The sequence below is a fragment of the Amblyomma americanum genome, chromosome 9 (assembly GCF_052857255.1).
Source record: "Amblyomma americanum isolate KBUSLIRL-KWMA chromosome 9, ASM5285725v1, whole genome shotgun sequence".
In the NCBI taxonomy this organism is placed as follows: Eukaryota; Metazoa; Arthropoda; class Arachnida; order Ixodida; family Ixodidae; genus Amblyomma; species Amblyomma americanum.
In genome coordinates this window covers 107,742,560-107,768,830 of record NC_135505.1, presented here as the reverse complement: position 1 = coordinate 107,768,830, position 26,271 = coordinate 107,742,560, and the positions used below count along the sequence as shown (strand labels likewise).

The 26,271-nt window shown below is 47.2% G+C and overlaps 1 protein-coding gene across 2 annotated transcripts; it reads left to right on the top strand.

Moving 5' to 3' along the window:
- The first annotated feature begins 1,096 nt into the window (after positions 1 to 1,096).
- Positions 1,097 to 5,383, top strand: LOC144105314 (uncharacterized). 2 transcript variants are annotated; one of them, XM_077638451.1, is made up of 3 exons: positions 1,097 to 1,487; positions 3,491 to 3,654; positions 4,654 to 5,383. In XM_077638451.1, the coding sequence occupies exons 1-3, from the start codon at positions 1,323 to 1,325 to the stop codon at positions 4,919 to 4,921; spliced, it is 597 nt and encodes a 198-aa protein (XP_077494577.1). In that variant the 5' UTR covers positions 1,097 to 1,322; the 3' UTR covers positions 4,922 to 5,383. The 2 variants fall into 2 exon arrangements, with proteins under 2 accessions (XP_077494577.1, XP_077494578.1); XM_077638452.1 differs by having other exon boundaries at positions 1,101 to 1,487; positions 4,617 to 5,383.
- The last annotated feature ends 20,888 nt before the right edge of the window (positions 5,384 to 26,271 follow it).

The window sequence follows — 26,271 nt, the reverse complement described above, 5'->3', positions numbered from 1 at the left end:
ATACGAGACAGATACGGCGCCATTTCCTTTCCCCCAAAACCAATTATAATTATGTATTTATTTCAGCCACGAGAGTGTTGGAAGTTTACAACATAACAGGTGGAATTTTTGCTACTGTTATTGGATGAATTCTTCCTTTCCGTGTTTGTTTTTTTATAACATATATGAGGTATTATTTTCATCCCCAGGTGAAAACTCTGTCAATTTGATTGTTTTCTAATGATTTCATCTGGTCCCAAAAGGAAGCCTCTGGTTTGCTGCTGGTTGAAATGGTCCCTGATGGGAGCTTCTGGTTCTGAAGTGAGATATACTGGTTACAACTGAACTTTTTGTTGTTGGATTTACAACTTTTTTTCTGTTGTATATGTTGTAATGGTGTTCCTGAACGCACAAAAAATTTTCATCAAAATCTCTTCGACGTTTTCTGGTATACATTGCATAAATAGTGCTGAAGTTTAATAATAAAAGTATGTTTATTAACTAGCTGTTCCCCGCTAACACCTGTGAGATGCCCTTAATGAGGAAGTATATAAGCATGAGCACATAGTAAGTTTCAACCAATGTGAGTGTAAGTTATGTGTATTGCCGTGCTTTGTTGTTGGCCTTGTTGGCACTCAATTGTTATGATTAAAGCTGCGTGTTCTCGCTATAGGCAGATATGCGTGGTCCTGCAGGGCAACACATTATAGTGTAGGTTGCTTCTGTTGTCCTGAATTTTTGGAGTGTGTTTATTGTCATTAAGCAACTCTTTAAAACATTTTGTATGCGCCGCGGCGGCGGAGTTCGCGAGCGGTTCGCTTGCATGTGAAACAGGCTATACGCGAGCACAAGCGCGCGCCAGCAACTGGCCATGGAGATTCGCACCGCTTTCGACGTCCGTCGTGGCGCGCCGCTAGGCGCGTAGGCGCTTCGCGTGTACGCCTCGGAAGTGTTCATCGAGTTGGGGCTTAGCGCCTAGCGGCGCGCCACGACGGACGTCGAAAGCGGTGCGAATCTCCATGGCCAGTTAGTTGCTGGCGCGCGCTTGTGCTCGCGTATCGCTCGCGCTGCCGTATCGTTGCTAGACTGCATAGGCTAAAATCGGCCGAAACTTTTCGACTGCCACTTGAAGCGTTTAGCTTTTTAAAGCGACAGGAGAAGTAAATCTATTTATAAACTGAACTGTAGTTTGCACAATAGGTTTTTATGCAAACGCGCACACATCGCCTCGCAGTTTTCTTCGGTGTTTAGCGTAATCTGCAGCGCCATCGACATAGCATCGGTTGGATCCCAGTTCAGCTCTTCGGTATTGCGCTCCCCTCCAAGCATCATTATTTGCAATAATGCCAGCGATGTGTGCACGAAGACGAGTTTTACTGCTTGTGATAAGAACAGCACTTCAGCTCATTGTGAGGAGGAGGCAGGAGCGTCGCCAGCGGAGGAGGCACCGCTGGTGGGTTCGGCCCGTGTTCGTGGCGCGCAGGCAAGAAGGCCGATATCACCCTGCGGTAAGTATCTTCCTTTCCTCTGTAAGTGTAAAAGGTCCGTTTAGAGTATTGAAAGGACATTTAGCGCAACAGTTCGGCGGCTTAGTGGTTAAAACATCCGACCCCTATGCCGTAGGCGCGCAGTTCGGTCGCCAGTGCCGCCGGGTACCCACTAAGATACACTGGGTGCAGAGATCCTTTCCCCCTGGTCTGGTGGTAGGCTTCTCTGCATTAATCTGCTTGGAAAATGTGCTTTTGACTGCACCATGTGCAAAGAAGAATGCTTTGTCCCGTGGGGCTATATCATCAATGGTTTGATTGCGTCTACACTGTGCAGTCACTTATAGGTCCCGTAACGACAGCGGACGTGATCTAGCTAACAGGTTAAAACCACGCAACAGCAAATATTGCTACATTTTGTGGTACTGTGCAGTGGCACGTGCGGACGGAATTCCAGCAGCAGGTACATTGTCGGCTGTGCACTGTGAGAAAGAAAAGTTCGCCGCTGTTGTGGCTGTGTCCAAAATGAACAGCAACTGCCACTCTGTGACAACGAACCCAAACTGAAACAAACATAACTGCTTGGATTTGAGGTGTAATGGTTAAGAAAAAAAAAGCCAGCTACCAATACGCCATCATACATGTTTTAATGTTCTGTAGTGGTGTCCACACATACCGTTAACATAAGAAGTGACATTCAACAGCGGGAGTGGGTGGGAGGGGTTAGTGCCAAAAAGGAATGGAGGCTTTGGTACAGGTAGAACTGCAGTGCCGGTAGTTGCAGTTTGATGGGACCAAAATAGCAGTCATGTTCCATCTGAACTGAATGCTAGGCACTTAGTGCATATATATATACATATATATATGGTGGATGATAGTTGGCCTCCAAGTGAAACTCAATGCTTTCAAGAGTATATATATATATATATATATATATATATATATATATATATATATATGGTGGATGATAGTTGGCCTCCAAGTGAAACTCAATGCTTTCAAGAGTATATATATATATATATATATATATATATATATATATATATATATATATATATATATATATATATATATATATATATATATATATATATATATATATATATATATATATATATATATATATATATATATATATATACACTCTTGAAAGCGTTGGATGATAGTTTGCCTCCAAGTGAAGCATTGAGAGTGTATATATATATATATATATATATATATACTCTGTCTTTCCCTCCTCCTCTTTATCTATCTATCTATCTGAAAGCATTGAGTTCCACTTGGAGGCCAACTATCATCCACCGTTGGAGATGTGAAGCAACTCGGATGAAGTACGCTCCAAAGTTCTTCGTTGCCAACAGAGATATATAAAAAAGGCAAAGGAGTTTCACGTCAGTGTATTCGAACATTGGCAACTGACGAATAAGCGCGGTCTTCGAAAGGGGGGGCTCCTCTCGGTGGTCTCTGGGGCACATCGCTATTGCAAAACAGTGTCAGGAGAACCAAGGGGCATGAAAACTTGGCTGCTTCTGCACTGCTCGCGCAAAAGTGTAGTGTCTGCATCACAGAGATGCAACTTTGAAATAATAAAGGTAGTGAGGCAGAAGGGCAGCACTGACATTGACAAGATGCAGCTTTGAAAAGTTCAATAACTCAGCTGGCATATATAGAATGCCCACGCTGTCAGGTCGTCAGGCCACAACTTTCACTTGTGCAATCAATGTCCCTTGAATGCTTCTTGTAGTGAAGAATTCAAGAAGTAAGCTTCTCTCCAATCAGAAGAAACCTAGCATTTCAATGCCCTTTGGACTTTAATAGCATCATGATATCTCCACTGTGCGGCTGAAATGAAAATCTTTGACCCTGAAGACTTTTCACAGACACTGTACACAACAAGGCTGCTTCATTCAGTCACAGAAACCACCCACAATAGTTGTGCTGTAATAGCGCATCACAGTGTATTGCAGTCATGCTGTCTGGTTTTTACTTGTTGGCATAACAAACCACATATTTTCCCTCTACAGATGCGTCGCATGCGTGAAGGTGACCATGAATTTTTCCGGAAGTTTTTCCGGATGACTCCAGTGCTGTTTGACGAAGTGCTGGGATTTGTTTTGCCAGACCTCACACGGCAGCATGTTGTGAGAGAGCCCCTAGAGCCAGGCGAGCGACTGGCAATAGCATTGAGGTTTGTAAAGCTTGAGTTCTACATTCTGAGAAGAAGCATTTCGACACATAGTTGTGTAATGGTTCGGCGAAATGCACATGCTACCCTTTAAGCCTTGTAATGGTCCTCTCAAAAAATAAAAAATGAAAGGGCGAGAGAGACCGGAGCAGCTGTTGCTTACAGTGCTGAAACCAATTAAGGCAAACGAAACAGTGCTAAATGCTCAAAGACATATTCTGAAAAATGCGAAGAAAAAAAAGAAGTCAGATAAAAGCAATAAGTCACAACTGGAGAAACCAGAACAAAAACAAAATGGTTAAGACGTGGCCAAAAGAGTAGGGAACCCCTAGCAATGCAGGTGCACGGCACAGGAAGGCCGGGTTGTAGCACCCGAGAACTTAAAAAGAAAAGAAAGCAAGCAAATGCAGCCAAGGACAGTCCAAATTTGACGAAAGTGAACTGAAAAGGAACAAAATAAAGCTAGTGAAAGCGATTTTGTGAGGCTTGCGCAACAGATTGATGCCTCTTTACGCATAATGTGCTTAGGCAATCCAAAGCACGGCCTCTGTTCTTTCTTTGGCGTAAAGGAATTGTCTATACTCGTGAATCCCATAGCTTGTGTCAGGCACATAACCAAGCATATGTTCCTGACCAAAATCTCTCGCGCATCATAATTTCACACTGTGGCATAAATGTTACTATTTTGGTGTCACATTTTAAGCATATTCTAGAGCCAAAAGAAAGATGCCAAACAGTGCAACTTCATTCAAAAGTAAATTCATTAAAAACTTGTAGCAGCCTGACGTGCAGGTCAATCTGCTGATTCTTGTTCACGCGCTTCATCATTTTGGCCATTGAAAGACAAAATTGGTCGTACTCGTCATGTCCGTCACAGGTCTGCAGTGCATCTGTGAGTTTTCCGACGTGTTCAACCAGAGCATCATGAGCAAATTCTCTTCTCCTCTTTCGCTTGTTCTGTCTAGGCGCTGATGACTGCAGCACTGATGCCTCTTGTTCCAGCAAGCCAACAGGTGCCTGGAGGGATGGAACCGACTGGCTCGACGCAGGTGACTTGTGGCGTGACGGCAGCGACTCGTGGCGTGATGGCAGTGGCTCGTCAGTCACCACCTCGTGCACGAGTGACGCCTGCGATGCGCAGTCCAGGCGCCACTCCTCCAACTCAATGATGGTCTCTGATGGCTCTGGGGCACTGTTGTGCTGGTACGCCGGCGTACTGCTTGCCCCTGGCACAACATTTGGACCTGGCTTCCTTAATTGCTGCCTGTAGTTTCCTGACGTCCTGTATATGAGAGTGTACATGTATATGCACCATGAAGTTGCGTGTTTCAAGTCACTTTTTGCAAGAATGTTTCGATATACGTTTAACGAGTGTTTTTACATTCATTCATCATTTTGAAGTCATGCAATGATATTTGCAGAACGGACTGACCCTATTCTGGCTCATGACAGCTGTACATACTGTGGCATCCTCATATGCTGTTCCCTCGTGTGTCTTGCATACCATTTTTTGAGCATACTGTCTTGTATATCCTAGCTTTTTTGCATTTTTATCTTGTAAAGTCCTGTATACATTATTGTAAAATTTTTAAACTGCTCTAAGCCATTTGCCTACTTATGTGCCCAAATTTTTTGTTTCGTGCACTACACCGCTTCATCTTTTAGCTGCTTTTGCTATGCATTACTACTCCTGACCTCTTCATGAAGACTACCATAATAGTAGTATAAAGGTGACACAGTGTTTGTGCTACCCTCTGAGGTTTTGGTGAGCAGTTAATGCAACAAAAGTGGTGCCATTTTTCAACTGCTTGGTTGCAGGAAGACGTTCCTGTCAACTGGAAGTTATATGAAACAAAATCTGATACATGTGAGTTACAGATGCATAGTGGTGACCCAAATAACTATATGTGTGGAGTTGGTGCACATTGTATGGAAAATAAAATATGCAGGTTCATTGATTGCACTTAGTAGTTGTCTTACACATTAAGCATATTATGCAGCTCCTTGGCTTGTCTATACAGTATCTGTATAGCTTCAGGAAATCTGCACTTTAACGTGGCACTCCTGTCTGATTGATTAAGCAGTGAGTGTTTGAGTGAATAATGATGAACCACTGGTAACATTGCCTATGATCCTTAGCTTAGAAGTGTGAGGGTTCAGGCTAGTGGGTAATTCACGTGCCGTTCCATAGCGCGAAACAAGGAAGTAAAGAGCACTTGTGCCTTGGTCTCTTGTTTGGTGCCACGGAATCTCGCGTAGATCTTAGCTGTGAGAGTGCACATGATAAAAAAACGTTTTATCTGCAATGTACAAAGCACATTGCAAACAGTGGTGTTCCTTTTGTACACATAAAGCGTAAAATTTTCCTACATGAATATGCATAAACATGAAACCTTCATGAGGCCTTTTGTGTGCACAGTGTATGTTGAGCATTTGTGTTGGAGTCGCATATTAGATGTGTTAAATGCTTCCAGTCAGTGCAAAGCGGTGTTATTTTCTTTCAATGTGCAATATATTTTGTATGTTACAGTGCCATTTGCTGTGTTTCTTGGTCTTAACTCATATGCTAGTTCTTCATTTTAACAGTATTTCACTGTGAGGGCTTTGTATTTGAAGTGTACAGGCAAGTAAGGCTGAAGGTGTTGATCTTATTTCTGGTCATGCTGCTTTGTGATATTTTGAACATGATCTACACTTACTGCTTAAGCAGCCAAGAGTCAAGCTGTGATCATTGCATCATAAATGTGTTGTTGTAGATTCCCAATTGTCACATTTTCTTCATTAATAATGGAGCTGATATGCCCTCAAACATATTTTCAGCACTTCTGTTTGGCTGAACGTATCCACACGGCCTGCCACGTGCATTTCATGGCGAGGGAACAGTTTCAATACAATTGGTTGGCATGTTAATTTGCACAACCACGTAATAGCTACAAATAAAAAATTGGTCCATTCCCTGTAGCTGCTGGAACCAGTAACTGCTGATAGCGCGAACATTTACTTGGATAAACCACCCGTGTTTTATGTCCTTAGATTTCATCCCTTTCTGACAAGTTACAAAATGTTTTAAAGAGTTGCTTAATGACAATAAACACACTCCAAAAATTCAGGACAACAGAAGCAACCTACACTAAAATGCGTTGCCCTGCAGGACCATACAGATCTGCCTATAGTGAGAACACGCAGCTTTAATCATAACAATTGAGTGCCAACAAGGCCAACAACAAAGCACGGCAATACACATAACTTACACTCGCATTGGTTGAAACTTACTATGTGATCATGCTTATATACTCCTTCATTAAGGGCATCTCACAGGTGTTTGTGGGGAACAGCTAGTTAATAAACATAGCTTTCTTATTAAACTTCAGCACTATTTATGCAATGTATAGCAGAAAACCTCGAAGAGATTTTGATGAAAAATTTTGTGCATTGAGGAACACCATTACAACATATACAACAGAAAAAAGTTGTAAATCCAACAATAAAAGGTTCAGTAATAGCCAGTAGATCTCACTTCAGAACAAGAAGCCCCCAGCAGGGACCATTTCAACCAGAAGCAAACCAGAGGCTTCCTTTTGGGACCAGTGGATTAAAGCCAAAAAATGGTTGGTGCCCTAGAGGGGCTATTTCAACCAGCAGCAAACCAGAAGGCTTCCTTCTGAAACCAGAAGATATCATTAGAAAACAATCAAATTGACAGACTTTTCACCTGGGGATGAAAATAATACCTCATATATAAGTTATAAAAAAACAAACACGGAAAGGAAGAATTCATCCAATAACAGTAGCCAAAATTCCACATGTTATGTTGTAAACTTCCAACACTCTCGTGGCTGAAATAAATGCCGAGATTTCATTTTTAATGTGTGGACGTCAGTGGCATGCAAGTTGCATGAAAAGCCCAGTAAGCAACACAAGATGCTTGTTTAAAATGCCTGTTCAAAAATAGACAATACTGAGCAATTAAGACAGCATATGAAGTCTGCGTACTTTTAAAGTGCCTGATTTTCATACACCTATCGTTAGCTCCCGCCAATGTCACGGCGGCTCGGCATTCTGCTTGCTCAGCGGCGCAAGCAGCAACAAGGTGGTTGTGTCGGGTGCATTTGCACACTTTGCGTTGGATTTATGACCTGGAGATATTGCCAACAGCACGCTCAGCTGCAGCTTTGCCACAGAATATGCCGCATTTTCTTGCAACAAGTCCTGCATCAAGAACAGGTTCGCTTCGGATGTAATCGCATCACGTCAAATAGCGCTTGCTTCACGCATGCAGCGTTCCCACCACGGCAAACGACGGCACTGCTTGTGTTCCTTAAAGCGAACAGCTCGTTATGGGAATAAAAATATTGATGAACTTACGGCCTGGTGACCATCGTGTCCCTGAGAAACAACAGCTGCTCGTAATGTGCCCACACGAAGTCCGTGGGCACGATGTCGTCCGCGCCAGCACCGCTCTTCCGCCCCAACTGACGTGCCGTGTACAAGTGGCGGAATGTGTCGCGCATCGATTTCCAGCGCTTTTGTACAAGGTCCACGCTTTCTGCACAATTGTGGCGCGAAAAGTTTCAAGCACATTTCAACCATGAAGTGCTCATCATGAGCGAAGTGTATGCCTACCTGGTGCTCCCGGTAGTACATCCTCCGCCACTTCTCTCCAAAGTGCTGCTTTCACGTTCTTATTTTTACGCAGCGCCGCCTCTGTACAGCAGCAATGAGTAGTTCGTTATTTATAACCTCAGACATCGCCGCAGCCATAGGTGCACCAAGCGAAACCGCGGATGTGGCGCGAAAAAGTCCGTACCGGATGTTGGGAGAGCTGCGCTCGCATTGGTGCACGTCGGTCAGAAACCGACGAGCCCCTTCCGGCGCAAATATCTGACATTGCCACATATCTGCGCCCTCCTCGCGCATGCGCAGACCGGTTTTCCAGACGCTCCTGCGCTTCGCGTGTACGCCTCGGAATTGTCCATCGAGTTGGGCCTTAAGATATTCTTACACCCTGAATAGTAATAAAACCGCATCTATCTTTTGATTTGTTAACACGGGGGACAGCACCAGACCGTCCCCCACTACCAAAAATTATGTGCCCATCAACCCAATACGAGCAATGGCGGAGGTCAGCGCGAACGCCTCGCTCCGGAGGTGCCGTCTTATTGATCACGGTACACCTCTCACAAGACTTGAGTACTCTGCTCTGATGGAGTCACAAGGCAGACGTGCAGCCTTACTTCTCACAGCAACGCTCCGTCCTGTCTTGGGGACGACCGCTGGGGCACAGAAAAATGCGCGTCGCGTATTCTGAGTACACTTCGCTTAATAACAAAGCCCCGATAGTATTCCTTTCGGCTTTTATTTGAATTACTTTCTTAATGCAAGGATGGACTTCTATGCGATTCCAATACCTTCTGACTGAGCGTTCAAGTCATTCTACATTTACGTTTCCTTCTGAGAGGAGGCGCCCTCCCTCTCCAAGCTGCATTACAAACAAAAATACTCAAGTCACGTGTTCCCTAGCTTCTGCGCCTGGCAACTCCGCGCTCCGCGGTGCGCTGCTCCTCCCTTCAGAAAGAAGTTAATTCGGTCGCTGCCGAGAGATGGCGACAGCGACGTTTGGGCGACGTCGTCCCCAGTCGAACGTCGGTTTTGCAAGGTGTTGGCTCTACTTTTTTTGTGCCTTCGGATGCTCCACGATTCCAGCATTGAGTCAAGTTGTTCCAGTTTTGTTTTATCTTTCCAGCGATCGTTATGTGGTTCTCTTGGGCCCGTTTCACATGCATCCGATTTTCGACTGCGACGCTGCAAATTCTGCCCGTCTGCGACTGGGGAGGGCCGTCGGTCTAGCTGCAGGCTGCTTGCGATCGTGTTCCGTCCGGTTGGTATTCGGTCGCAGCGTCGGTGCGTCCGCTCTGTGACTGACCAATGGGGAACGCCGAGACGGCGTGGGACGTGCGGCCACGTGGGAAGCGAAGCTGTTTATTCTAATCAAGACATACGAAGTATTGCCTCGCATTTAAAAACACGGTGTTTTTAACATCATCAACACATCTCGTGCACCGATTCTGTCGCGTTTAGTCATGGGTTGCCTATTATGCAAACATCAAGCATCCTTGCCTATCCCTCCGACCGAATTCGCTGGCTACGCGTTGCATGGGAAAGCACTGACCGGAAACCACACTGCGGCGTCACTAACTAAACCGACTATTTTCGTTCGAGTCGCGGCATGTGAAACGGGCCTCACATCGCAAAACGTTAAACTCGTGCTGAGTCGCATTGAGGCCTGTGAAAAATAATGACAGCATCAGAAACTGTTTAATACGCATCAGTACTGCAATAACAATAGATGTGCACGTGCATTTTCTGGACTGTGGTACTATATTTCTTCTCTGCCCAGCTGCCGTGCATGTGCTTCGAGACACGGTTTTTTTCTAGTGTACAGGCTAATTGCGTAATTCGGTGATAAAATGAAAACACAACCTTTACCCAATGTCACGATGGCTACTTTCAAGTTAGTGAAACCGAAGGATGCAATGCGTATTTACTTTCCCTTGTTTGTCAAGTTTGAAAAGAAGTTATCTTTTTAAACGAAGCGCTGAATTATTGAAAGGAATAGATTGAGTCAAATACTGCTCTCTTGACAGATGCCAATGGCATACTGCTGTGCACCATGTGCCGGCCTGACAGCAAAAGGAAGGAGCCAGACATTTCCTTCCATGAGATCCCCGCCCAAGCTGCTCTGCGTGGCCAGTGGCTGATAGCAATACGAAGAGACGACTGGGTCCCGAACAGCACCTCAGACTATTCAAGGGTAGGCAGCAAACATTTCAAACAATCAGGCTTCGCAGAAGGTCAAAGGCGCTGTCTGAAGAAGGGAGTTGTGCCATCAGTGTTCACAGACTACTTCTAATACTTGCAACCCCGAACTTTGTTGGAAGGGAACAGTGTAAGAATAAGAAAACCATCAGGTTTGGAAGCCCACCACGGCCAAGATGAGTCCCTCAAAAAACGTAAGAAGCACGACGAAACCACGAGCGTTGAAGTGCCACTGTTTGATGTTGATAGTAAGGTCGCTGAACCATCTGCTACTGCAAGTGGCAACTATTTTGAAGTGACGCAACAGCATTCAGGAGGCATCTGTACAAATCAAGATAAAGTATTTCTGGTTCGCGCCGACAAAACGCACGTTTACATCAGATCTTCCAACCTTAATTGAGAGAGTGGAGAGAATGAATTGAATGAGGCAGGAGAGAGACCTAAAGAAACAAATAGATGGGCTTCGCACAGCGCTACACTAATATGGAATGGAGCTGAAAAGGCTTAAAGAAGAGTGTAATTTTGGTGATATGGTATATATCCGGGAACAAGCTGAAGAAAAAAAAATATTGTTGCACTATTACTGCTAAACCAAGACGTCAATTTCAAGCGAAAAATGCCAACATGGTCGGAAGACGTAGTGCGACACTGCATTGAACAGTCCCGAGCAAAAAAATATTAGCACAAATCACTGGAGATCAGAATTTGTATATCTTAACAAGCGGCGCTGCGGTTGGCAGACTTGCCTATCGGGCCGTTTCCACGTTTGTAGCATAGGGGGGACGGGGGGACGGCAGGAAGTAAGTTTATCAAGTGTGCCATTGCCCGAGCGTGGAAGTGACGACCCTACGTGACTGTGCATGCGGCATTTATTTTGGCTCGGTTATCATGAGAAAAGATTGCTTCTTTTTTATTACTGTTTTTTTATGTCCGTGATGGTTTGTCAAAATGAACTCGCACGAACAATAGATGATAGCGCTGCTTTTAGCCAGTATTACACAAGCTCGAAAAACAGACAGAGTTTATTTTCCCGATGCAACTAAATCACACAAGTCACTTTGTTCGGAAAGTGTATAGTAACGATATTAACAGGATCAATATCCCATCAATTCAGGAAAATAAGCAAGGCGGATACCCATCTCGCTGTCGTGATGCCAGGCAAACACGTCGTTGCACTAATGGCCTGCATATGTCCCACCAACCCCCACAACGCTTTGAAGGCACTCAAGGAAGGAGTCAAATCGGCTGCTTGCAAGGTCAGGAAGAGCCTGGAGCCTGCTCCATTCCTCTTGAACCGCCGCCCAAAGGATCATCATCATCAGCCTTACTACACCCACTGCAGAGCAAAGGCCTCTCCAATGACTCTCCAATTAACCCTATCCTTTGCCAGCTACAAGTTGTCATTCCGGCGCCCCGGTGCTCCGTCGTGTGTGCTAATTTTTATATACTCGGGACTGTACCTATATGCATCATTCCTCAAAGGCCCATGAGCATATCCGAAAGAAAAGATTGTTCAAGCTTCCAAGGAGGAACACGCTACAGAACTTCATTGGAAGTACTTCTGGAGACACGGGATCTAGTGCCTTGGTGCAACCCCGGCTAAAACCTGAGCTTGACAAACTTGTATCACCACAGTCAAGAGTATGTTCTCTCATCGTCGATGAGAGGCGAATCAAACCATGGCTACAGAGATAACTGGCCATGTGGACATCGGTGTGGCCACCGATCTTGACGGCAATCTTGTACTGGCAAATTCTCTGCTATATTTTGTAACTGACGGTCTGTCTACTCCATACAGAATTCCAGCATCAAACATTTTTGCTAAACGACTGAAATGGTGCACATCTGTCCAGACTGATGTAATATCTCAGTAAGGCATGTTGCTGGGCTAGTTGCAATTGGTTCAGCATTTATTTTTAAGCTTGGAAAGAATCCACCTTGGCGCAAATAAATTCACAGAGACAAAAGAGACAAGCAGACAACAGACTGGCGCCAACTTCCAACTGCTTATTGCACAAGCACAACCATATAGATAGGTCAGGGGTGTCTCGTACCCCACTCCTTCCATACCGCGGATGAAGGTACGCTGATGATTTATACTGCACCAAGGGCGCTCAGTGCCACAAATCAGGGGTATAAGTTTCTTCAACTTGTTTGGGGCTGGAAAACCTAGCGGTACCTTGTGTCTGTTGGCCACCTCCTTCAGATTGTGTGACACTTTGTGCACATAAGGCATAACTTCTGGTTTTACCGCAGGGTCCCCTCCTTCCGGATTCTTTGGGCTGCTGCAGCGTTTTTTCTTTTTTTTGAGCAGGGTTTCAGCGAAGGCAGTCCACACCATCGAGGGGAAGACAGGAGCCAAAAGGCGGTCAATATGATTTTTTAAGCTTTCGTGCATTTGGCGCGGACAAGACTTTGAAAGCGAGGACTCAAAGCATAAAGAGGCGATGGCGCGCTTCACAATTTTTTAATACGCCGTATTGAAGGGCGACAGTTCCCTCCTAGTACGGCAAAAGTAACCTCAGCATGAATGGTCCTCCCGGAACTTTAAGCATGGGTATAAAAATTGCAGTTTTTTCTCCGTTGGGACTTCATGCGTAAAAACTAGGCCACGACCTTTGAGGTTAAAACACTTAAAATCCTAGACACATTAGCTTCAAAAGAATTTTCAAAACCAGTAGATAAAAGGATAAGAAAATCGTCAACACATCTAAAAATTTAGAAAACAGGTCCTCCAATTAACTGCGCAAGTTCATTGTCCAAAGCAGCTAAAAAAATACCACATAAGATAGGGGCAACACATGAACCACTACATATACTTTTTCTCTGTGAGTACGGTTGCTGATTAAAAACGATAAAACTGACCTTAAGATATCGCTCCAATAAATTCAAAAAATTCTCCATAGACATACCGGCACCATCCCGGAAGGCCATTTCACCTGTGCCTTCAACACACGACACAAGAGACGCCAGCAGCTCAGCATGCGGGACGGAATAAAATAAATCCTCTATGTCTAAAGAAAATGCGGATCTAATTTCTGGATGTGTTTTAAAAAAACACACAACCTCCAGCGAATTCTTTACCCGAAAAGGGTCGTCCAGTTTCAGAAAGTTAAGCTTCCTTTGCAAGAAACGGCTAACATTTTGCTGACAGGAACAATTTTCGCACACTGTAATCTGGAACTGTATGTCAGGTTTGTGGGTTTCAGCAGTAAAGAAAACTGAGAGTTTCGTTTATTTTTCGCTATGTCATTGGCCGACTTCGGCAGTTGCAGGGCGCTACAAAAGTTAATGACTTTAGTTTAACTATGACAGACGCCCTTTTAATGGCAATAAAATTCTTGTCTACCGCTTGCAATGCTTTTTCATTGTAAAGACCCTTCTTTTCATAAACCACAAACCTGCCATCTTTGTCAGACTGAAGGAGACAGAGCTCATTATTTAAAAAAAAAAGACTTAACATGATTGACATCACGTCCCAGTCTACTAGTCACAGCAGTCGTAACACACCTTTTGAGGCAGTCCACTCCTTCCAACAAACGTCGTTCTTGGTTTTCTCGTTTTACATTCACAGCAGTGTTCCTGTTTGTGGAGAGCAGTTCATGGGCAGGCACAACTGGTTGAATGCCGTACTTTGGGCCTCTCTCAAGCACATCTAACATTCTGTAAGGGACATTTGCATTCTTGTCTCTTATTATCCTTGTCTCATTGCCTGTGTGAATTTATTTTCGACAAAATGGATTTTTTTCTAAGCTTCAGAAAAAATAAAAAATGGTGCAATGTGTTTTCACTAAAGTCAGAGATGTAGGCGTCTAGGTGGAGCGCCTTGTAAGCGACAACCACAAAGCTAACGTGAGCGCCATGAAGGACATCTCCTGTGGATTCCTCTCGTACTGGATACAGCATCCATGCAATCCTGATCGGCTGTTGTTTCTAAGCTTTGATTATTGCCACTTTTTGAAGAATATTCGCTCACAGTTTCTTGCACGCGAGCTAGGGAAGCAGGGAGAAGTATCATCATCTGACTTGAAGAAACCATATGAGATGCAGAAGGAGTGGATATTAAACCTGTGAGGAACCTAACCAGAGAAATGTTTTTCCAAATAATATTTAAAAAAAGTGAATGGAAAAACAGCTGTCGAAGTGCTTGCTCCCAATATTACATCTGTTCTGGAGTTTTTGAAAGTGCAAGCACGACACAGTTGCCATCCATCATCTGCCTATGCGGGGCCAACGATAGTGTTTATGAAGGATATCTATCAGCGGTTCCCACTAGACGACACAACAACGAGCGCCAACATATCGAGCAGAGGTTTGCTGACGTCAGGCACTTTGACTTTAAACATGACAGGCTGGAATGGCTGGAAGTAACTGTTTCCGCCATACATCGACAACCTAAACAAAGATGCCCCTTATGCTCGTCGCTTCTTCACAGCCGAAACGTGCGAGGCCGTTCTGCTCGCAACGTACTCAACTGCTGCATGCATTCGATATCTCTTATCTGAAGAGAACCTCTGATTTGTACTAACTAGAACATTCAGCAGTGATCCGATCGAGGCGCAGTTTGGAATCCTGAGGCGGTAACTGGGAAGAAACGACCAACTCGACGTGCGCTAATATCAGGACTAGAGAAGTCTTGAAAACTGGAATTGCCGCGACATCCGAGCACAGCAACGTGCTCAATCGTGAGGTTAAACATACGTCTGCACTTGAGACCGCAAGGCTAAGTGCACCTGACAGCAGTATATAATAAACTGCCAGCGGCTGATTTGGACGTTTTGGAACGCTTAAATTTGCCGCATGTCCCTGCCACTCTGCGTGCCTTGCCGCTGTCTGCTGCTGCCTATGCAGGTGGCTACACAGCTCGTGTAATACATGAGCATATGGAGTGTGAGCCGTGCTGTTTGCTCACAACAAAGTCACCTACTGTTCAAGCACTGGAGCTGTTCAAACGACAGCAGGACAGAGGTGAGCTGCTTTATCCACCTGAGGAGTTGCTCAGTATCTTGGACACGCTGCGGCTGTTTGTGGAGGCAGGCTTGAAAGAAAATTCTCGACTTCACAAGCCACTGAAGAAGCTGACCGACGCAGCAGTTCCAGTCATCTGCAAATCACACTTGCTGAGGTGCCCTGCCAGTCACAGCAGTCACCGTCAATGTTTTGCTCAACTTGCGGCCAGAAGATATTCATCAGACCACTGCTGGTGAACTATGGCTCTGCAATGACAGACAAGAATGACCTCCCTAGCAGTACAGGTAATCGGCCCAATATTGCAGATGTACTGACAAATGCTGGTCCTACAAAGGGCGAGTGTGAAACCATCTTTTTTCATTGTTGGACCAATTACCTGTGCTGATTGGGAATTGTATAAGGCACTGTTCGTTCAGAAACCACTGTCAAGAAAAAACATGAAGCAGTAAAGTAGGTGCTCTTTTTGTGGCTCAGCTCCTGTTGTGGAATACGTAAATATATACTGGCGCCTTTGTTCCTGAACTTTATTTTACCTTAGCGTACTATCAGTATGAATTTTCTGCTTTCCACTGAAGCGAACGGTGCACTGGCGGGGCCGACTCGTAGTGTTTCAAGCCCTGCGCGCATTGCATGAAACTGCGTCAAATAAAACGTCATAGCGTTAGTGTCCAGCGTGTATAGTGATCACTTGTTATGCATACAGCGAGTCGGCCTCACAAGTAGGATATAATGAATAGGCAGGATTCATGTTAAGTGGCAGTTATCCAACGAGTGGATAACGGCGCTGTGCAGCACGCATCGCGCCGACGTTCGTACCCGGGCTTCCGACACCTACGTCAGTGGCGCCCTCAGCAACGGGAACGGTGGCGCCGTGCAACATTCCCCGAAGGCGCCGCTGTGTTCTCGCGGCGCGTTGACAGGCATACGGTTTCACACAGCGGTCTAGCCACCATGTATATATATATAGCAGCGCCGTCGTCCTGCTAAGCATGCGGAAGCTCTCCGAGACGGCGGCCAACTAGTTGAGGGAGCCCCCACGTCCGGCGCCAAAAAATGCGACGAAACGAACACTCCTAAATTCTTTTCTTCCTGCATAATTCTGAACACACAGCGTATTCCGCAATTAAACGTGCGCCGTCGAATGGACCTCAAAGCTAGACCGGTGAAATATTCGTGCTGACATTTCGCACAGAAATGTCATTCCGTCGGCAGAAATGTTTTATACAACATTTTTTGGGGGTACTTCCCTGGATCAGTAAAAAACAGTCGCATATTAGCATCGTCTGCAGCGACAACAAAACGAATCAGGCCGCTTTCTCAACAATTGCACTGCTGGCGCCATCTCGTTTCTCAGTCGTGGAGATCCGGCGAAACAGGTAAAGGCACAGAGTTTCTAAATATTACATTGAGGGAAGGCTAGCGTCACCGTCCATGCGAGTTTCTGAAAGAGCCATGTAAGAGCACTTCATGGACCGTGGAAAAGCCGGGAAGACAGCAAGGTGCACATGGCTTGGCCTTAAAGATGACTACGGCTGTAGCAATACCAAATTTCGCAATTTATATATTGCAATGATGCGTTGTTTTGCAATCAATACGTCCTGTAACAAAATACGCTAACTGTACATCACAATAAATGAGCAGAAAAGCAGAAAAGTACCGAAAATGCTCGTGGCGAGAAGGGGATTTGTCTTTATGCCGCCAAACATAGCTAACCATGCAAAATAATTTTAGCGTTTAACAGACGCGCTTTTTAGAGCAAATATTCAATAAAAAATTGTTGCCAATAAAATGGTAGACTGTAGAAGCTGTCGTTAACGCACTGTGAAAATACCAACGTTTTATAGGTGTCGTCTGCGGTTGCGGGACGAGCAATATGTCCTTGCATAGGAAATGGTGGCGCCGTGAGAAACTTCCCCGCACCCTTGCTTTTCGATGAGAAACCAGTTTGCGCACAGTAAGCGCCGGCTCTCGGCATGTCCTGGCGCTGCGCTTGCAGATTTTGCCTAGAAAGCATCCATTAGGAATCGTGTCACATATAATAGGGAGTCTAAAATAAAATTATGAAGGAAAGAGGTGTGAGGAAGACGACGTGGATTAACCGAAGACTAAAGAAGATGAAGAGGAAGCATTCGGGGAGGTGGAGAGAGATGATTGATTGAAAAAAGAAGGAGAGGACGACAAGGCTTACGTGGGCTAACGCCAAGGCTATAAAAGGGCGAGTGAGGAATGGCAGACAGGTGGAAATGGCAGACAAGCGGAGGCTCCGGCGGGTCAGGGACGTTTCGGCGGAAGGAGAGCGACGCCGGCTACTGCTCCGGTGAGCTCGCGTTCTAAGGTTTCGCATCGTGGACTTTTTGCCGTTCCTGAGCCCGTTCCGGGGAGTTAACTGAGGACGCTACCACCTGCTACGGCCAGGGGTGTCTGCAGCGCTGTTGCCACCCATCCGGGTGGTGCCTCAACGCCAACTACACCGGCATCACCTCCACGGGTGCTTGGACCGGGAGCTTATACGACGCCACCAGCGATGCCGCTAGCGATGCCAGCCACAGCACGTCGAACGCCATCTCAACGCCGGCTACTGGATCCATACAAAGCCGCAGCTGCACCGAACCAACCGTGAGCACGAACGTCGACCGCTAACAGTAGAACGCTAGTAGTAGACGCTGGTAGCAGTGTTCCCGCGGGTCATGTCCATTTATAGTCTATGTTTTGTTTTAGTTTTGTTAGTTAGTTTTTTGTGCTAGTGTGGGTGTCACGTAGGGCGTATTAAATGTGCGTCTGTGTGGACACACCTGTCGCCTAGTCCATTCTTTCGGTCCGAGTGTCCTCCGGGGAGATCCGTGACAAAGTGAAAGCCTGTCCTACCACGAGTGCGTACTCATGCTGACAGGTGCAACATGCGGGCATTTGCGGGCATTCATTCATGAAGTGGAAGTCGTTTTTGCATGCAATGCGCGGCCACTGCCTGTCTTCCAAAAGAACTAAAAGCAATCTCCGGCGAGTGTGGTTAACAAAAGTTGCACTTGTCGAAACATTTTGCGCTTTTGAAATATACGTGTCTCCGAGACTGCAACGAGAAATGTGCAGACTGGTCACGGCAGCAGACTGCAGAGTTCTCAGTTCACAAAGTTCACTAAAAACCTTGTTCCCATCTTTCGCATTTCAATGCGCAGATAGGGACATGAGTAGCTGGCAGCCCGGAAACCAATCAACTCCCGTGTCACACGGCCAAACATCCCTCCCATTGCTCGCGATGTGATGTAACGACATCTGCCGCCTAATACTGAATCAGTGTGACAACGCCCACGGCTTTTCCTCCGAACGTCAGCTCTAACGCTTCGCCTTTAATAAGGATTTTCCGCTTGGACTCCAAGGCTAGCGGACGTGCGTTCGATGGCTCCGTCGACAACGGCCGCTGGAACCCTACCTTGGTCTGCGGTCATCAAACCTTCTGCTGGAATCAGCTACGCAAGGAAAACAACCTCAGAAGAGACCGATATCTCAAAGGTAGGCCCAATTTTTCGCCATTTTCAGACCTTAGAAACTCCCGCTGACCACGTGGGAACGCTAGGCCTAATGTTAGGCATTTCAGAACAGACCCCACCGACGGCACGCGTCCGCTCCGAGCATGAGCAACATGATGGAAACCGTGGAGGGAGAAAATATTGTGACGAAAACGACGATGCTGGCAAGGGCGCAGGACGGAGCGCTCGCGCTAGGCCAGCGGCCATTAAATAATCTCATTGCCATCAGTCAACCCATCTCATTCTTCGGCTTGCCGTCACGTAACATTTGGTGTGAGGTGCGCAGTTCATCCCCATCGTGGTCCTGACGCTTCGGCGCATGCTTCAGCCGTAGTCGTCGGCTGTGAGATCTTGGCCTGCTTCGCCCGGCCGTGCCCCAATCTTTCAGACCAGAACCGATCTCGCCCTTCTACCCTGCCCCGTCCCCCGCCCAGACCAGTCGGCACGGCGAACTGAACCTCACGCAAGGACCCCACCTGCCGACCCCACCGACCCGAGACGCTGCCCACACGTGACGACGGCATTCCCGTGCCCATGCAGCTGAGCACGTCTTGGGGCCTCGGCCGATGGCTCTTGGTGACCTGCGGCCCGGAAGCTTCACGGACCAAGAATCATTCAGCCATCTCCTCCATCGTGGCGGCCAGATCTACCTCACCATTTTCTCCTTCCTGTGTCACCATCCTCTGAAGCCCATCACCAATTCGCGCGTCTCTTTGTCATCGATTGCCGCTGCGGTGGCTCAGTGGTTATGGCGCTCGGCTGCTGGCCCGAAAGACGCGGGTTCGATCCCGGCCGCCGCGGTCAAATTTCGATGGAGGTGAAATTCTAGAGGCCCGTGTACTGTGCGATGTCAGTGCACATTAAAGACCCCCAGGTGGTCGAAATTTCCGGAGCCCTTCACTACAGCGCCCCTCACAGCCTGAGTTGCTTTGGGACGTTAAACCCCCATAAACCAAACCAAACCTTTGTCACCGATCGGGACAATCATTCGGTGGCCGCTGGTAGTGTGACGAAGAAGACGCTGGCAGTGGCGCGGGACGAAGCGGTCGCGCTAGGCCAGCGGCCATTAAATCATCCCATTGCCCCATCAGTCAACCCGTCTCATTAATCGGCTGTCCGTCATGTAACATTATAGACACCGCAGAGATGAAACAGGGAGAATGGTTCACAACAAAATCGTCATCTCGTTGAACGTGTGCATTCGCTCCCTCGCGAATCCCCGATCCGAGTTCACCTGAGCCCGGTTTAAAGAACCTCGAGCTAAAGGGTTGGCAGCCTCGTTTCCGTGATTCCCGGAGTGCTTTCCGCTTCAAAACAGCGAGTCCCCAAGCCCGCGATAGGAAGGAGGTTAGGGGTCATGTCGGTGGAGAAGCAGACCACTAGAATTCCGACTGAAGGCGAGAAAGTAATAATAAGCACTCAGGGCGGAGTCGACCGCCTCCTCTCAGGTGCGATGATGGATTTGGCTGAGTTAATCGCCAGCGCCGCCGGCGTTAACACAAGAACGCCGAGGACATTTTCTCGGCAAACAAAGCAGCGATCTTGCTTGTTGTCACCACTATAGCAAAGAGCGTGGAGTAAAATATGATGCTCTGCGCTTTCTTCTCCACGGTGAAGAGGGTATAGATGTTAAGGCCTACCCAGCGATGCCGGAAGATTGTGTCAGTGGAGTCGTTCACGACATCACCCCACGCTACTCCAACGAAGAGCTCCTGGAGCGCATACGTGAAAGAAAGGAGAACCCCCCCCGTGCTCGGCGTCCGCAGACTGGGAGTGAACTCTGCATCCCTACTCATCCTCTTCGAAGATCAGCATGTACCGCGCTGGGTAAATCTATCCTCTTTTGCGCAAAGGTCCGTCCTGTGTACAAGAAGAGATATCAGGTGTGCCGCGCATGAGGACGTCTGTTCATATCCAAAGAAATTCAAGTGCCGCGGAGCCGGAATGAAAAAGCCAAAAGAAGGTCACACATGCGAGCCCAAGTGCCAGCTAAGCGTGAAAGACTGCCCTCTCGGCGACAAGAAATGCCGGGGGATGTGCAGGACTCCATACATCACCTAGAAGCGATGGTGAGAGAAAAAACATTTAAACAAGGACAGCTACGATCAGCTGACGCAAAGCGAAACGAAAAAGGGGGCGTCGTAGGATCACCGGAGATGCCCGTGACCAACGGAAAGCTACGACATTTAGGAGCAAAGGCTACGCAGCATGGAACGAGCATTTACAGAGGCTGGAGGTAACAGCCACCAGAAGACGCCGTTCGAGCTTCGGGACCGGAGGGCGCTCCGGCTCCAGGACGAGAAAGCGCTCCAGCTCGGAGTCCTGCTCGGACTCTCCTAACTCCGGATACGGCGCCCGAGATCCCAAGAATCCATGGTGCCCACCCGTGCGAAGACGCAGCCCGAGCGGCGACTACAGAGCGGTAAGGTTCGTTAGCGAGGCATCCCCGGCAGAAAATAAGAGAAAAGAATATATAATTTGGAAAGAGAAAAAAGAGAACCTAAGGAAGCTATCCGCACCGTAACTAGAGAAGTTCAAACACTGAAAATTAAAAGAGTATCCGTCCCCGCCTCGCAATAAGCAGGTACCTCAAAAGCAAAGAGAAAAACAGACACCTCCCCCTGTAGCACCAGAGCGTGCGGCAACAAAGCGAAGCCTAAGCCGACGAAAGAAAAGGAGAAAACGATCTCTGAACCATCTAGGCCACCCCCGGAGGAACGCAAGGGGGGTGAAACGGATCCACTGGTAGCACTAGAAAGGAAATTAGACGCCAAGTATACGAGGCGCGATTTGAGAAAATCGAGTCTCCTTGCCCAGCTAGTGGGTGCGGGTAATCAGCTACAAGCACAAGTACAAACACAGCAGAACGTCTTGGTCGAAAGGATAATAAGATTGGAAGAGGCAATGTCTAAACATCATGGATAGACGCGTCCAAAAGAAAGTTTCAATAGTGTGGCAGTGGAAATGCCGCGGCTGCCAACTCAAAAGAGCGCGCGTGCAACAGCACGTAGAGCAGACTAATGGAAAAACTGTAGCCCTAGCCATCCAAGAAACAGGAAAGAGCTTGAAAAAATGAGGGGATATCAGAGATTTCACAGTGACCGAGAGGAGAAATCCCGAGTTAGTATAATAATTAAAAGAAACATTGCCGGAACTGAACACGAAATAAACTCCCGTGATATCGAGGCCATTTTAGTCGAAATACTCACGGTCACAAGGAAGAACCAAGTATCTTCCTCATAAATTTACACACCACCACACAGCAGAAAAATGTCAGTTTTCCCACACTCTTCTGCAAAGCCATAAAGGCAGAAGGAAGTAACCCCTGCTGGTGAGTAGGAGATCTCAACGCAGCCCACCAGGAATGGGGCTACAACAGACAGGATCCAATGGGAAGGAGATTATGGGGGGACATGCAGGAACTAGTTCGTGCTCTATAAACGGACTCTTGCTGTCCGTCCAGAGTAGGAAATAGCGTCTATAGAGACACTACTCCAGACCTTGCCCATAGCAAAACGTAAGAGAAATGAACTGCAAAAACACACAACTGAACTTTTGCAGTGACTATTTTGTCTGAGCGATAACACTCGGCAAGGGTGTTAAAACTCGCCGCCTGAAGAAACCGAAAATCACTGAATTGGACAAATTCAGGTAAAAACAGGAGAACCGATCGAAAACAAAGACGAATGGGCAGAGGCGCTAAAGAAACACGCTGATAAAGCTGGAACAATCCTACAAGAGGATGATACGCCACCGATAGCCTACGACAAACTCCTCCATTTGTGGGAAGCAAAGCGTAGCAAGGAAAAACGAGTGGAATACAAACCTCCGACGTAGGATAGCTAGACATAACAAAGAGATTGAGTTCTACGCAACCAAGCTTTGTGAACAGAACTCGTGCAGCAGATGCGACGAAATGGAGGGAAGCACGAGTCTCTCCACGACGTGGCATCTACTAAGACACCTGCTAGATCCAGAACATTCTAAAACCCAAGCACGAAAAACAGAAGCGAAGGCCAGACATGCGTTCGAAGGGACAGACACGGAACTCATGGCAAAGTTAGTGCGCCTTTACATTGGCAACACCAGAGCTCCCCCCTCCCGGCTACGAGGGTCCTCCAAACAAGTTCCTTGGCGCGCCGATGTGGGAAGCGGAGGTCCGCGCCGAAATACGTGTCAAAACGAAATCGGCCCTGGGACCAGACGGGATTACTAACAAAATCCTGAGAAACTATGACGACGAATCTATAAGAGCCCTGACAAAGTACATGCTGTTAAAGTACATGCAGCACATCTGGGACAAAGGCTGCCTCCCGCAACAGTGGAACGAGGAATGTAGTCGTTATCCCCAAGCCAGGCAAGCCCCCGAAACTGGAAAATTTGAGGCCAATTTCCTTAACTCATGCATAGGGAAGCTAAAGGAATGCCTAATCCAAACCAGACTAACATGCTTTATGCAGCAAAAAAAAGGACTTGTGGCCGCTCGAAGTGGTAGGGTTTCGGCCCAGCCTGTGCACACAGGACGTGATGCTCCTTCTAAAACATGACATCATAGAGCCTATAACCAAAGATAATGTCTTCGATAATGTAGAACACGCCGCGATTCTCAATGGCCTGCAAGAAATTGGTGTTGGAAAGAAAGCATACGACAATATAGAGGACTTACTGTCAGACAGAGCAATCAAAATGAAATATCACGACATACAATCCTCCGTACTGATGAACCGTACTGATAACCGCATATACCCTGCGGAACACGATATGCTCTGTCCTTTTCGCAAAAGAGAGAAGGGCAAGGTGCCGAGCGTCTTGGCAGAGTGCACACAACTCAAGAACCCCCTCCTCCACTTTCCCCGCCAACACCCCCAATTCCCAACCCCTTGAGCGATGGGAGACCTTGCTATCCAGCCCCCCCCCCCCCCCCTTCCCTCCTACCGATTCATCTCGTACTGACGGACAGGGGCCAGGAGCTGCTGGGAACATACGGGTCACGTAACTATGGAACCACCCCGCCTGGTACCTGCTGCGTGCACCACCGATTTATTTCGGGCCCAATAAATGTTGATTCATCATCCTTCCGCTTTTCTCGAACGCGGACAGATGGCGCCACAAGATGGGCGCCTGCCTAGTCGTCGAGCTTCGGTGTCGCGGCGTCTACGTGCGCTTTGTTAAACAGAATGTTTGAACCATCTGTCGACACCAAATAATTTTGGACGACCTCGTGTTTTACTTGTATAAATGCATACATGGGTAGAAGAGCAGCGAGGACGCTGCTGTGCGATCCTTCCGAGCTCGTTATCGAAATGCGTTCACTGCAAAGTTTTTCGTTGATACGCACGAATGCTAAGAGCATCGTCAACTATACCGACTCTTACATGTAAAAGGTCGGCCGTCACGCACATGCTCCCAGAATTAGGCCAAACAGCCTAGGCGTATGTTCAGACATTGCTTGAGCAGTGTAATGCGCCAACGCTGTGAGATGATGCCCGCCGTGTTGAAAACCATGGATAACTTCGGCCAACTGGAGCTCTTTAACGTGCAGAGAAACCTCAAAGGAGTTTCCGTATTTCGCCTGTATCACCAGTAATATTGCCTCCGCAGCCAGGAATAGAACCCGCGCTCTTGTGCTGCGGTACGGAACGCCTCCAGCGCTGTAGGAACGAGCTCAGGGACCGAAAAGAAAACCAAGTGTGCATTCGCGACGATTTAACCGTTCATGGTTTATGTGGGTTTAACGTCCCAAAGCGACTCAGCCTATGAGGGATGTCATAGTGATGGACTACGGAAATTTCTGCCCCCTGGGGTCCTTTAACGTGCCCTCACATCGAGAGTAGTGCAGTGCACTTTTAGCTAAGCGACGCAAAAATGGTTAATGGGAATTCCCCTGGCATTCCTCCTGTCAAGGTCATATTTTACGCCGACATCGACGATGCTGAGCTGTTGGCTCCCCCATGGAAAGACTGGCGTGAACACGCAGAGGTAAAATACTTACGCGACTCCAAATTGGGATTGGCGTCTGTCAGTTGAGAATAATTGCAGTTGGCATGGTAAAACAACTTGATGACCTCAATAATTTTGCGCCACAAAATCCTCCATCCAGCGTTCTAGGGCCCGGCAAATTATGCAGCTGAATATTAGTTTTAAGCTTACCGGCATGCCTTCTGCCTTTCATACCATCATGTTTTGTTGCACCAAAATATACAGCGGGTGGAAACTTATCACAAAATCGCCGAGCGAAATTAACTGCTACGCTTCCATTTGATGTACACGTAACGCTCAGCATTTATAGAATGTTAAGTGCCCGGACCATTGCTCAAGAGAACAAACTTTGATAATCAAAAACGCATGATGAACTCCAGCCACCTAGCTGTGCGCTGTTTCTTCTGAGTGATCCATGCTGGATCGGCTTCTTTCTGTTTTTCACAGGCCGTCCCCGAGGCCAGTGCGGCAGCGGCGGGTGCGGACGCCCTTACCTGCTTGGCACACGTGGCTGCAGACTGTCATTTTGTAAGGGGCCTCCTTGAACTCGCCTCTTTCGTCAGAGATCTGGAACACTCGTGAGAAATACTGGGCACAGCATTCGAATACATGACCGGTTTCTTGGGTACATTTAAAAGTGACTTGCAATTGAAGTCTGCGTAGTGCGATTTTATATCCTATGCTCGGGAAAGTGCTTTGCAACAGACGTGGTCGCTCGGTTGCAATATTCTATCTGCTCCGTTGATTGCCTGGCACCACTAGGTTCTAGCGAGAAGGCTCCGACGGAGCTTTAAAAAGTGACGCTTGGTGCTCAGTGGTAGCTCAGTGGTTAGGACGCTCGGCTACTGATCCGGAGTTCTCGGGTTCGAACCCGACCGCGGTGGCGGCGCTTCGGTGAAGGCGAAACGATAACGTCAGTGCACGCTAAAGATCCCCACGTGGTCTAAATTATTCCGGAGCCCTCCACTACGGCACTTCCTTTCTTCTTTCACTCCCTCCAATATACCTTCTCTTACGGCGTGTGTCAGGTGTCCGCCGACATGGGAGACAGATATTGCACCATTTCCTTTACCCGCCGCGGTGGCTCAGTGGTTAGGGCGCTCTTCTACTGATCAGGAGTTCCCGGGTTTGAGCCCGACCGCGGCGGCTGCGTTTTAATGGAGGCAAAACGCTAAGGCGCCCGTGTGCTGTGCGAGGTCAGTGCGTGTTAGATTCCCAGGTGGTGGAAATTATTCCGAAGCCCTCCACTAGGGCACCTCTTTCTTCTTTCTTTCACTCCCTCTTTTATCGCTTCCCTTACTGTGCGGTTCAAGTGTCCAGCGATATATGA